This window comes from Perca flavescens, chromosome 18, assembly GCF_004354835.1.
Source record: "Perca flavescens isolate YP-PL-M2 chromosome 18, PFLA_1.0, whole genome shotgun sequence".
NCBI lineage: Eukaryota > Metazoa > Chordata > Actinopteri > Perciformes > Percidae > Perca > Perca flavescens.
The window spans coordinates 20,970,165-20,982,791 of NC_041348.1; the positions used below are offsets into that span (position 1 = coordinate 20,970,165).

General features: G+C 37.7%; 1 protein-coding gene and 1 long non-coding RNA gene across 2 annotated transcripts; both read right to left on the reverse strand.

The window, feature by feature from the left end:
* Positions 1-341: 341 nt before the first annotated feature.
* LOC114573339 (uncharacterized) lies at positions 342-3,089 on the reverse strand. Its single transcript, XR_003694881.1, has 3 exons — positions 2,981-3,089; positions 560-663; positions 342-420 (listed from the first exon to the last, which is right to left on the reverse strand). It is a non-coding gene; the product is annotated as an uncharacterized LOC114573339 (long non-coding RNA).
* Positions 3,090-6,941: 3,852 nt separating this feature from the next.
* On the reverse strand, positions 6,942-7,679 carry ripply2 (ripply transcriptional repressor 2). Its single transcript, XM_028606062.1, has 3 exons — positions 7,474-7,679; positions 7,299-7,369; positions 6,942-7,204 (listed from the first exon to the last, which is right to left on the reverse strand). Exons 1-3 carry the CDS (start codon positions 7,594-7,596, stop codon positions 7,042-7,044), a joined length of 357 nt encoding a protein of 118 aa, XP_028461863.1. The 5' UTR covers positions 7,597-7,679; the 3' UTR covers positions 6,942-7,041.
* Between the last annotated feature and the right edge of the window lie 4,948 nt (positions 7,680-12,627).

Here is a 12,627-nt window from a genome sequence, read left to right on the forward strand (position 1 = left end):
GCAAAATTGCAGAATGGCCAGGCAGTTAAACAGCAGCCACCATTTCTAAATCAACCACTTTTTTTCCAGATATGGGTATCTATTGTAGTTTATAGGTATTTTTGTAGTTTACAGGCCAGTAAACACTTTCTTACCTACAGTCACATTTGTGAGAGGACTCTGCATCACATTGCAGTTCTCGTCAGGGCAGAGGAATAGCTGAATGAGAGATTCTCAAACAGGGGCAGTAATTTGCAGAGTGTGTTTCTAAGTTATTCCAGCTCCCCGCAGCTCAGCAGTGGCTGACCCCTCTCCCCGTCTGTCTGCTAAGAGGCCGACAGGGAGGAATCAGCCCAAATTACCTTTATTGATCCAGTGAGACAGGTGAATACCAAGCAGGTCTCTCTCCCCTTCACTCTTGTTATCTCTCCATCCCCCTCCCTGCCTGCAAGAAGAGAGAATATAAAAGAAAGAAAGAAGGTAGCTTTTACGTGAGAGGAACTATTCTAACCACCACCACACGTTACTGTATCAGCCATTGCAATGATTTACTGTTGCATTCAGGTCGCTGTGATTAAACCTGCCTTCTCGTTGCTCATCTTTCACCAGAGTGAACAGAAATGGTGAGCGGCTGTTTTTCTGCCTCCAATCCACCGTTGTCCTTTCGCCCCAGCATACAAATCACTGTGGCGGTGGAAAAGGTACTCCATTAGGTCCAACTCTGAGTTAAATCAATGCGTGACTTATCAAATGAAATAGGGGATTATGAGGTAATCACCTGGCAAACGTTGCTGAAATTGTAATTATCTCCACTGCACACATCTCAGAGAGAGGAGACCAAACTAACTATTTACGTGGAGGACGGGATAACAAGGTGTAGAAAAGCACAACAGCTATATCTCTTAGACAGCGACGTGTGGCAGAATGTTTATGTGCTGAGAGGAACCAGAGCAACTCTGCGGTTTCTCTGGCTCAATAGAGAAATATGTACAAAGGCGTTCACTGCATTGACAGATTTATGCTTCTTGTCCTCTTTCTCATTACTGCAAGACTGCTGCTCAGTCTTGTTGCTGCCTAATCACAGAGCTGTTTATGTGCATTACATTCTCAGCAGGCAGGTGCTACATTATGTCAGTGTTATGAAAGGATTTGTAAACGGCATACTTTTACGACATTAATAAATTACACTGAAGTAAGAAATAAAATCTGCAATGTAAATACATAATCTGAAAATCCCAAAATCAAGATATAAAAAGATAATATCATGACATATAAAATAATAGAAAGATAGAATAATTAATATATATATATATATATATATATATATATATATATATATATATATATATATATATATATATATATATATATATATATAAATAGAAAATGTGTTTTGTTTAATGCGTTATAGATTTTAGATAAATAAAAAATAATTGTATCTTTTAAAGAGAAATTTAAAAAATCCATGATAACCTTTGTACTGTTTATTTTTCTTTCTTTTATTTTTATTATAAATGTTGGACCCTGAAGCAATACATATGTATTATTAAAGTCCACTGTGAATTGAAATCTGTTATCAGCCTTTGCAAGCTAAAAAGTTACAGTTAAGACAATTTTGAAAAGACGATTGAAACCTGTGGCTACAACCACAAAATTTAATCTGAGCATACATAGATATAAATTTTCCACTGACAGAATGAAACGATCATAAGGGATCTACTTATGTTTAAACAATTAAATGTATTTGAAATTGATTTCTCTATAAAACTCTTGAGTGCATTTTCTACTGCACTGCAATGGTAAATATTGTAAAGCATTTAGTAGCACAGCAATTTACAGTCATTCACTATGCATTTTGAAACATAAAATAAATACATTAATGCAATCTAATATTGAACATTCTGTGTCTGTATTTATTTTTCATGAAAATTCACATTCAGAACCTTCCAAAATCCTCTCCCTTTCATATATGTGGAGTTTGAATTATCTGCATCCTATAATTGAAAATGACTGATCACTGTGTAAGTGCAACACAGCCCCCAGGTGGAAATACTGCAAAGTTACATCACTGGACCCAAAGCCAGTTGAAATCTGACTTTTGGCTATCTTGCCCCATCTGTTGGTCAGAGGCACTAACTGTAATGTGTAGCTCTAAATAACTGCCAGCTAATTAAAGTGAAACAGAATGAGATATGGGATCGTCTATTCTCCAGTTATTTTATGTGAAGAAGAAGAAGAAGAAGAAGAAGAAGAAGAAGAAGAAGACTAGAGGAAGTTGTGCTGCCTGGTTCTACTGTGAACAAGTATCAACTGGTGCTTAGTTATTATGATTGTTCTCATAGCTAAATATCATATTCATTGCTGTAAGAGGAAATGTTCTAGGACTTCCTTTGTTTGGTTTTTGAGTGATTTTGAATTGTTTTTTTCTTCACTGAAAAAGGTAAAAATCTGGTAAAATTGCAAGAAAAATGTGTAGTGACATATCTAGGAAATAACTGTTTTGATTAATCTCCCCTTGTGTGCTGCTCCTAAATGTTGATTTTATTTTCTCTAGCCTTTTTGCTTTTGACTCGTGGTTTTTTAAGTAATTCCCACCATTTTGTTTTGTTTTTTGTTGATGTTTTTGCTTAGGGGACTCTATTCTTTCTTGTACATTGACAACATTTGTACTGAATCCACTGACTATTTTCTTTCCCCTACGAGAGATTTGTATGTTGATGACTTTTTTCAATAAAAAATTAAAAAGTTTCAACTGGTGCTAATGCTGAATGTTGAGGTGGTAACGTGACACCGGTGCACACACTACAAACACCACAAAACAGGCTGTACGTTTTTGACAGCTACCCATCCCAGGCACACTTTAACACTGTATCTGATGTTCTATGTCACTGACAGGCACTGTTATGTCAGTATTTAAAAAAATAATTCCTGTAACCCCAAATAAAATCTTGCATGACATCCATATGAAAGATCATTAAAGTTGAAGAAAAGCAGTACTTACTGTTCCATATTTATCCATCATTGCATAAAAAATCACTTTTTAATCATAGAGCTGCACATCAGTAACATCACCAAAGAAACTTTCTACTCTACACAAAGCAGCACTTCCTGTCAAGATGCACAAACTTGTACATAAGCAGAAACACAGTGCCCCTTTTGGCTTCCAGCTGAACTACCTTTAAAAACACAACCAGCCATAAATAGACTACCCACTATCAAAGATATTCTGACTTGGTACAACTATGACAACAAGCCCTCTGTCCCCCCAGGGACAAGCAGAGGTGTGACTGTGAGAAGCCTGCACATTAGGTTCAGTCTGAGCTGGTCTGAGTCACACTTCGTCACCTCTTTTTGGTGTTTGTGATCACACCACGAGCTCTGTCAAAGTTCACAGGGGCAGGCCAGCAGTCACACTCTCCAAATGCAATTTCATAACAAGATTAAAAATCACACAAAGTAACATCTTCAGTGACAAAATTGTTGCATGCTCATGAATACTCAATTTTGAGCACCACCAAATTAGGCGTCCTTTACAACAATTGTTTAGAAAATAACTTTTAAAGTATAATTGTGATCTACGTAGATCTAAAGTTAACAGACAGGACCAGGGGAAGATTGATATCCATCACTTTATATTCTATATTAAAATCTGACTATTTTAACTTATTATTAGAGACTAGTGTATTTCGAGGCAAGGAGAGAGGGCAGTTGTGACGCTTGATCGGCCACAGAGGTCAAACATGGGACTGAACAGCGTTTCCCCCCTTAGGTGTGTATTCCTCGCGCTCAACTTCACACCAGCTCCTGGGAAAGGACAGAATGTGTCTGAAAAGTTAAAAGTGTGCAAAGTTCACTAAAATTCACAAAGTTTTTATGGGATAGGAGGACATCATGTAAGAGCAAAACCAAACATTTTAATTTAAAAATGTTAATGATAATGTGCATTTCATTGAAAAAACTTTCACACTTCACACTCATACACAAACACATTCTATGCCTGAGACAGTCCTGTGCAACTAGTTTTTTTTTCAGCTATACTTTCCTTCTAAGCAATCCCCCACTGCATGTGTAACTGCTACCACTAAACACAAGGTAATGTATGCACATGTAGATAAACCCACTAAGGAATGTCTGCTTCAGTTGACCCAAAGTGTGTGCAGTAAAGGTTATAAGTTCATCAGACATGGCATGAGTCCCTGGCTGGTTTTATATTTAACTCTGGAGGTGAGCAAATTTCACACCCAAGTAAGTGACACTCCTAAAACCACCACCTCTAACACCCAGGCCTGGGAAAATCTCGACCATGCAGGCCAGGGTTGAAGAGGTTATCAGAGCTTCATCACCCGCTCCTAATGTCAGGTCTGCGTATAAATATTCAATTTGATTTTGGTGCTCAGTAGCCTCTCTTACCCATTACACTCTGGAAACATTCAGCACAAGCTTTCTTCTTTTGCTTTACACCCCTACAGTCTTCATACTTGTGTTTTAGTATCAATGTGGGTGTGGAAAAAAAAAGTGTACAAAAACCAGTTTGTTAATTTATTATAATGGTCTTTGTTTTAATTATAACTCAGTCTGTCCAGTGGAGGTCAGTAGTTCAGTGGCAGTGCAGCACCCCTGGTGCAGTCAGAGACCACCGTTTCTCACGTGAATAAGGTGTGTAAACTTTGCACCCTGCAAAACACCTAAAGACGATTCGAAGGGTTCCCACGGAAAGACTTGAAAGGTTGGCACCGGGGGTCAGTTGAAGAGCTCAAGTCATTGAGTCAGAAATACAAAATGTGATATGTTTTTACTGAGCACAGACTGCATGTTAGATGACAAGTCTTACAGTTTTATGGAAATATTTAAGTTTTAGAAACCGTGCACTAAACTATCTCATATTCAAACAATATGCTTTGTGCAGCAATATGCAATGAGTCAAGACACCCATTTTAAACAGGTCATGGACATTCTTTTGTGGTCTAAAATCCAACTGTACAACAGTATTATTACATCTACAGCTAAAGTCACTCTAAACCTGCTGCTCCCTTATTACTGTAAAACAATAAAACTACTTTCTTTCTGCATGCCAGTGACTTCATATCTGAATAATACGTATTAATAAGTATTGTTAATATAAAGGCTGATTTTGGTTTGTTGTAATTTAATGTACTGCAAATATGTTCTCCAATGTTTTAAATATTCACAACTACAGCATAGTATGAAGTCATGCATCGTTAGCTCACCTTGGAGCTCTGTCTTGTACATGGGCTCTAAATCAATTAATGAATTATTTAGGTGATATTGTGGTGCATTATCAAATAGAATTGTGTGTTTTACTGTAATTACCAAAACCTGTTTGACACATAAGTAGCTGGTTGTTAGATGTCTAGATGAGATATAATGTGTAGTCTGTAGTAAACACTGGAGGCAATGGTGTACATACACAATGCCAGTGAGCAGGAGGAACAAGGGGTCACTAAATGACCAATGCCTTATTTTTGCCCCAGGGCCCTGTAAAGTAATGTGTTAATCTGGCTCAGATTTTTTTTTTTGTATGCTTAGTCAAAGTTGGAGTGACAAAACTTCTAAGTGGAGATAAATGATGCAATTGATATTAAATGATGCCACAAATGAATAATAAAAAACAACACAATCATGGAAAAGACTGAAAACCTTTACCCATGATGCCTATATGTTCTGCCTGATGCCATTACTGTAATACCAGTAAATGCGTGTGTGTGTTTGTTTGTTTGTGTGCGAAGGTGGGGCACTGCACAGTAGTACTATAATGATGAAAGCTTTTTAATAGCTCCATTAAGTGATCTGAATGTGAATATACATTCGGTCATTAATTCACGTGATATCAAACCATTCATCAATCTATTCATTCCTTCATTTCCTATCCTGTGAGTGGATGAAAGAAAATACTTTTTATGGCATACATCTTTTGGTAGCAAATCCAGGTCTCTGTAGAGAGTAGTCTGCCCTGATGTATATAAAGAGAATATTTAAAGTCCAACCATCATTGAATTCATGAAATAATGATAACTCTGACTATGCCAGTAGTTTTTGTCTAAGCTGGTAGCTTCATTGGAGCTCTGCAAACGTTTTCCCTTTGACTATCTCACCGCAGATCTTTATGCTCTCCTGACCCGGTTGACACCTTGCTCACGCAGTTTCCGCCTTGCTCACGCAGTTTCCGCACTTCACGAGACAGTGCGCAGGAAACGGCGCTTTGACCACCTTGCACTTATCCATGGGAAAAGAGCTGTTCAGATAACCCCTACTCTGCTACAACTTCTAAGTAACTAAGCCCAGACGTGTCCGTAAACTCCAGGAAGTAACCCCTATAGCCACTCCACTTGCACTTGTCTCGCGTTGCCAGACCTTTCTCCACAGCGCAACGGAGCACTAACCTTCATCCTGGACTTTACATCTGCATTGCATATACTATTATTTGCAAATGTTGCACTTAACCCATTCAGCCTTTTTTATTATGCAATAGTTACTTGGCATTGTATATATTTGCTTTTCTGTATTGTTTATAATGTTGAATATGTTTGTTTGTTTATGTATGCACCTTTTACCAAGGCAAATTCCACATAAGTGTACACAAAAACCTTTTCTGATTCTAATAAGGAAAATTATATTAGGCTATATAATCATAGAGATGCTTTAACGAAGAAAAATGAAAAAACAAAGATCCCAGATACACATAAACCAATACTGATGTCTAATGTCTTACAGAGTTTCAAATAGTTTTTTTTTTAATAAAGTCCCAGTGGAGAAGGTCTTTCCCTTGCTCAAAAAACTTAGTTTTGTTCCTGTTTCTGTAGCAACTGATTTAATTTCGACTACCGAATAAAACCTGATTCAAATCAATAATTAAGCCCCAGACAATGACATTCATTTCATGCATTTTATTGCAATTCTCAAGTACAAAAGAGGTAGACATGTTAAATGAATAACTTAAACAGTGAAAAAGGTCCATTTACATATATTTACAGTAATAAGTTAAAAGAAATATATTATCACATTATGAAGGAATTCGTCTTCAATGGCTTGAGAAAGCCACATTTAGTTCAGCTCCTTTTCTATCTCCTCCTCTTCATCATCGCTGTCTCCGTCGCTGCTGGAGTCTTCATAAGGGCAGATGGTCGCTTGGACCGGATAGTTGCGCAGGAGCATTTCTGCTTCCTGGTACAGATAGTCGAACAATTTCGATTTCGGCCAGTACAACCTTTAAAAAGAGAAAAAAAATGAATAAGATATGCATACAAAGAAATAACCTGCATAAGAAATAAAGATAATTTAGTTACCAAAACTCTACTTACTTCACTGGGTGAATGAACTGAGGAGCTTTGGGGAGTTGTGCAGCAGAAAGTTCTCCGTGAATAGAGTGAGCCTGAAAGTTAAAACAGAACGATTTTGTTAAACTTTTTATCCATTAAACAACGTACGTTTGAATTTAAAAACCATTAAAAGTCAAATCAAGTCGTCTAAACTCACCTTGTGTGTCCCAGTTTTGTCCTCTGTTCCAGTCCATGGTCTCCACAAATGACTAGACTGCTGAGTCACATTGTCTCCATTAAAAACAGAAGTTAATCCAACTTTGGTAGTGAAAGTCCCCATAGTTCCTTGTAGTGGTCAGTCCTGCGTAAAGTCCTCAGAGGATGTGTGACTGAAGGCAGCTAGGAACCTCCTATTTATCAGGGCCCTGGGTAGCTAGTGCCAAAATGCGCTTTGACGAGTCCCCAAGTGTCTCCTTGCGCCACGCTGTTAAGGTGCGAAGTCACACTTCAGCAAACTCCAACCATATGGCAACTTTCTTTCTTATCAATACTGTATGTAGAATAAAAATACCATGAGTGATAAGCCGATTTAAAACATATTTCTAAGGTGAACTCTGTAATGGTAATTTGATTCGATGTTTAACATTCAGGTGAACCTGTTCTCTTCACCAACTATGTAGCCCATTATAAGTGCGCATAATGTAGAGGTAACATTATCTGCAGGTCTATCTAGTGATGTGATGTTAATTAGGTTTGTGATTAAATTGAGATTGGTTAGATAAGCTCTTGTTGATAAAAACGTGTTCTTCAAACTCTTTAACCCCTTCACCTTTCAGTATCTCCGTCTGTGTTGCCATTTGTGTGTGAGGTGTGAAGAAACACGTGCCCATACTGTCATTGCCTGCTGAGTGGGATGATGGAAGAAGGCTCGTGCGCAGTGTGGAGGGCTTGACACGCGTCAGCCTTTTGTATATACAGCAGCAGGAGGGGTGCTAATTGCTGCACCTCAGCAAATGCAAAGCTTGAATGCATCACAATCCCATATGGAAAACCTAATACTCAACCTGTAGGTTTAAGTACAAACAGTTAATGAGAACAGAACACTGTACTGTTATGTTATGCAACTTCTATAGGAGCTCCACTTACTGCCCTTTATGAGGAAGAACTTCTTTAATCCATTAACTCAACTAGTGCCCATTCTTTCTTTACAGCGTTGTTCTTTTAGATAGGCTATGTGAAGTGTTTCCTAACAGTGGCCCAGTGGGGGGCAGTGTGGGGCTACATGCTGGGATAAAATGATAATGGGAACAGTGTAATATTTTTAAACATTTGTTGCTACAGCAATGCATAATTTTCTCTAAGATCATCAGAGAGAGTAGTAAAATGACTATAGTAACTAAAGCTGTCCGACAAATGTAGTGGAGTAGAAAGTACAATATTTTGTGTGTGTGTGTGTGTGTGTGTGTGTGTGTGTGTGTGTGTGTGTGTGTGTGTGTGTGTGTGTTTTCATCTGGCTTCATTCAGAGCTAATGGGTGCCACATTTGCAAATACTACTTGTTTGAATGGACTCTATCAGGCCTGCAGTAAGGGAGTCTGTGTTTGAAGGTGAACCGTGCCTGACCAGCATTGGATTTCTTTGCCCACAAGCTCCTTCCGCATCACAGCACTACTCTCCGGCGAACAAGCAATCAGAGCTGGGCCTCGCTTTTGTGTGGCTAATTGGACACACCATGCTCTGCTGCTGTCTTGTTTTGTGCTTTTGAGTCATTTACTCTTTTGTTATACTTTGTACTATAATGGCAAATATATAAATGGATGCATTACATGCTCTTGCTGTCTAAACACATATGCATAAATGGGAAGAGTCATGCAGTACTTGTTTTGATTTTTACCATATAGTAAAACTAGGTCAGCATATAAGCATATGAGTGTTTTCAGGTGCTTTCTTCAATACTGATCATCACAAAGATGCATCTCATATGTTTTTAATAATGTAGGGACAGCTCTTTAAAACACATGATGTATTTTGAAAGGATAGCGCTAAGTATGTCATAGACTAAGTAAAAGAAAAAATACAATACAAAAGAGCAGGAAGAGTAAATGCGAGGTCTGAGCTCTGAATGAAACACACACACACACACACACACACACACACACACACACACACACACACACACACACACACACACACACACATACACACACACACACACAAAATATTAAGGACACTTATTATGGAAAGCGCTACAGGAAAAAAAAAAAACTTTAAAATAAACCAATAACAAAGGATGAGATGGAGATCAAAATATGAAGATTTGGATTGTACAAAGAAGAAGCTGCAGCTCAAAATCAGAGAAATAGATGTCTTTAACATCCAGTGTTTTATTTCTGACTGAATAGTTCACCATTTGCTCCTTTCCACATCCACTTCTCTATAGCTTTTCCTCATAAAACCTCCTCCATTATTTCTATTGCTTCACTTTTGTCTCACTTTCACTTTTTTCTTTTTCTGCTTATTATTCATAGGTCATGCTGCTTCTTTTTTTGCCCGTGTCATTTAACACTTCTCTCTTACAAAGAATCTCATACTTCAGCTAAGCCTTTTTTAAAACACAGAATTTAATGTGTTCCCAAAATTAATTAGCTTTAGCCATCAGCTAAAAATCAAGTTTACCATACAGCCTAGATATTAACATGTAATAATGATACCCTTCATGGTTGATGGTCCGGCTTCCAGTGTGTGTGTGAGTGGTTTCACCCATTATCCATGTGCTGGGCTCAGGTTTTAAATTGTTTTTTTGGGGGGGTGGGGTTTAACTGAGTGGATATATTAGGAAGCACTCACATTAAGTGTTGCACTGCATGAAAAACATGTTCTTACGTCATGCACCAGTAGCAGCAGTATTGTTTGGGATCTTGATATTATCCTTGGACTTTAGTAGGTAGGGTTCGTGCTGGGCCACTGGTAAAAAATACACAATGTTGCGAAAGATCCTGTTGTATTCTTGGAAACGATACGTTATGAATCTCGAAAACAAACCTTCCTTTAATCCATTCCATTCTTTTTAGTAAGATTATTTTTGGGGGCATTTTTAGGCCTTTATTTCCACAGGACAGATGAAGACATGAAAGAGAAGAGAGGTGGGGCGATGACATGCAGCAAAGGGCCGCAGGTCAGAGTAAAAACCGCTGTGTCAAGGAGGAAACCTCTATATATGTGTGCCTGCTCTACCAACTGAGAAAACCCAGCCACGATCCATTCCATTCTTTAATTAGAACATGTTGAGATGTTTATGCTCCTCTCTGCATTCACACTCCAACAGTTTCCAAACATGCAGCAGCTGGGTAGTCCTAATTTGTCCTTATTTCATTTGGAGGAGCTTGGAGGACTTACTAAAGTTGCAATCCAAGACAACAAAAATACAAATCTGAGGAGTCAAAATAACTTCTCAAGAACCCAGACTATGGACATCAGTACAGTAAAGTTTAAAGTAGTTTTGCTTCGGCCATCTGGATTAAAACATTTTTATAAACTGGTGCAATACGATTTTGACTTTGCATTGACACATAATTGTTGTCATGCTCTTTTAAGACCTATACGTTAGGTCTATGTTTAAATTCTCCATAAACGTGCGATGATAAAGGAAGCCCTAACATGTGCCCTGTGTGTAATATGGTAAATCAGAATCAGAAACAGGTTTATTGCCGAGTAAGTTTTCACATGCAAGGAATGTAGTTTAAAAAAGAAAAAGTAAAGAATCACTAACATATTTGCAAAATATATTTGTTTTTAGAAAAGTCTTACAGCGTTTAAAATGAAGAGGATGGAATGTGCAAATGTGTAGATATTCTAGTCATGCAAGACTATTTGTTAAATGTATTCCTGGGAATCGAACTTCTCCTCTAATGGACTCTCAGCAGAGGTAATCATGCAGATTAGATTACACACAAGAGATCATTCATTTCACACCTCAGCTTCCATTGAGATGTAGATACCGACATTGTAAATACACAATATTGTGAGATACTGCATATCTTCCATTCAGTATTTGCATTCTGGAGAGAACATTTCCTGTATAAGTTATCCTTACAGAATAGCAGTGTTGTGACCAAGTCATGTTTGCTCAAGTCCCAACTCCCAAGTAAGTGTCAAGTCATTTGCTACAAGTCTCAAAATATAGATAAATAAGTCAAGTCACAGGTTATGTCAAGTAAGGTCGAGTCCTTAGTTAAGAAAAGTGAAGTCCCAAATCAAGTCACTTTTTTTTACATGCAAGATTAAGCACTTTTACTTGAGAATCCGGTCTTTGTAAAAAAAAAAAAAAAGGTATTAGTCTGATCAGAATGAGTCCCCCAAAGGATGAACAAAGTTGAGGTTGTACTGTAGTCTGGCTGACCAAAATTTTTGATGATCAGGTTTTGCAGTCAGCAAGATTTTCATTCTTGCGTGAAATTTTTAAATCCAAAAGTGATTACTCGTGGCACAGACACAGCCATTGAGGTGGTCTGGTCCGACTAATGAGGCTTCATTCTTTGATGTTACATGATGCCATAGCAAGGAGTTTGACTGACAGACACCAATCAATAAGACACCAGTCACCCAATCATGACAATCACATACTGAGGAGCTTTTTGAGTCATCAATCATGATTCAAAGTGTGCTTTGCTGCCGCTGCATAGCATACTTGATAGTTAGACAGAAACATATTAACAACATTAAATTATATTATTTTATATTTAACAGCTAACATTCAAACTTATGAATACACGAAAGTCATCCGAGTCATCATGCCTAAATTTAAGTCAAGTCCTGAGTCTTTAACTTACAAGTCCAAGTCAAGTCTTAAGTCATTTATTTTTCGTCAAGGCAAGTCGCAAGTCATTAAAACGGTGACTTGAGTTGACTCGAGTCCAAGTCAACAAGTCTCAAGTCCACTTGGTTTTCTTTATTCTGCAGAATACCAAATGATCAATGATTACTAAGGCATAGGGCTTGAAGAAAGTTAACAATGGAGCAGCAGTAAAAATAGTGCATCATCCATCCTTAAGTGGCAGTTTAATCAAACTTATTTAGTATTATCATCATTTATCTCAGGTATCACAGTGCATGTTTATGTGTGTTTCATGAGTTTCTATTAACTTTGAGTTGTGATCCAAAAATAGGATATGAAGGTCAGACTGATCCAGACTCACCATCCAGACTTAATCAAAGTCCTGAGGGTTCCCTTGGAAACCATCTGACATGGACAAGTAGAAGCAAACAGAATATAAGAAAAACTGAAAGAAATACTGTAAATTCAAATGCAAACACATGACAGAATAAATCAATAACTCTGAAAATAAGAGGCTGTGCCATGGCACATACAGCTG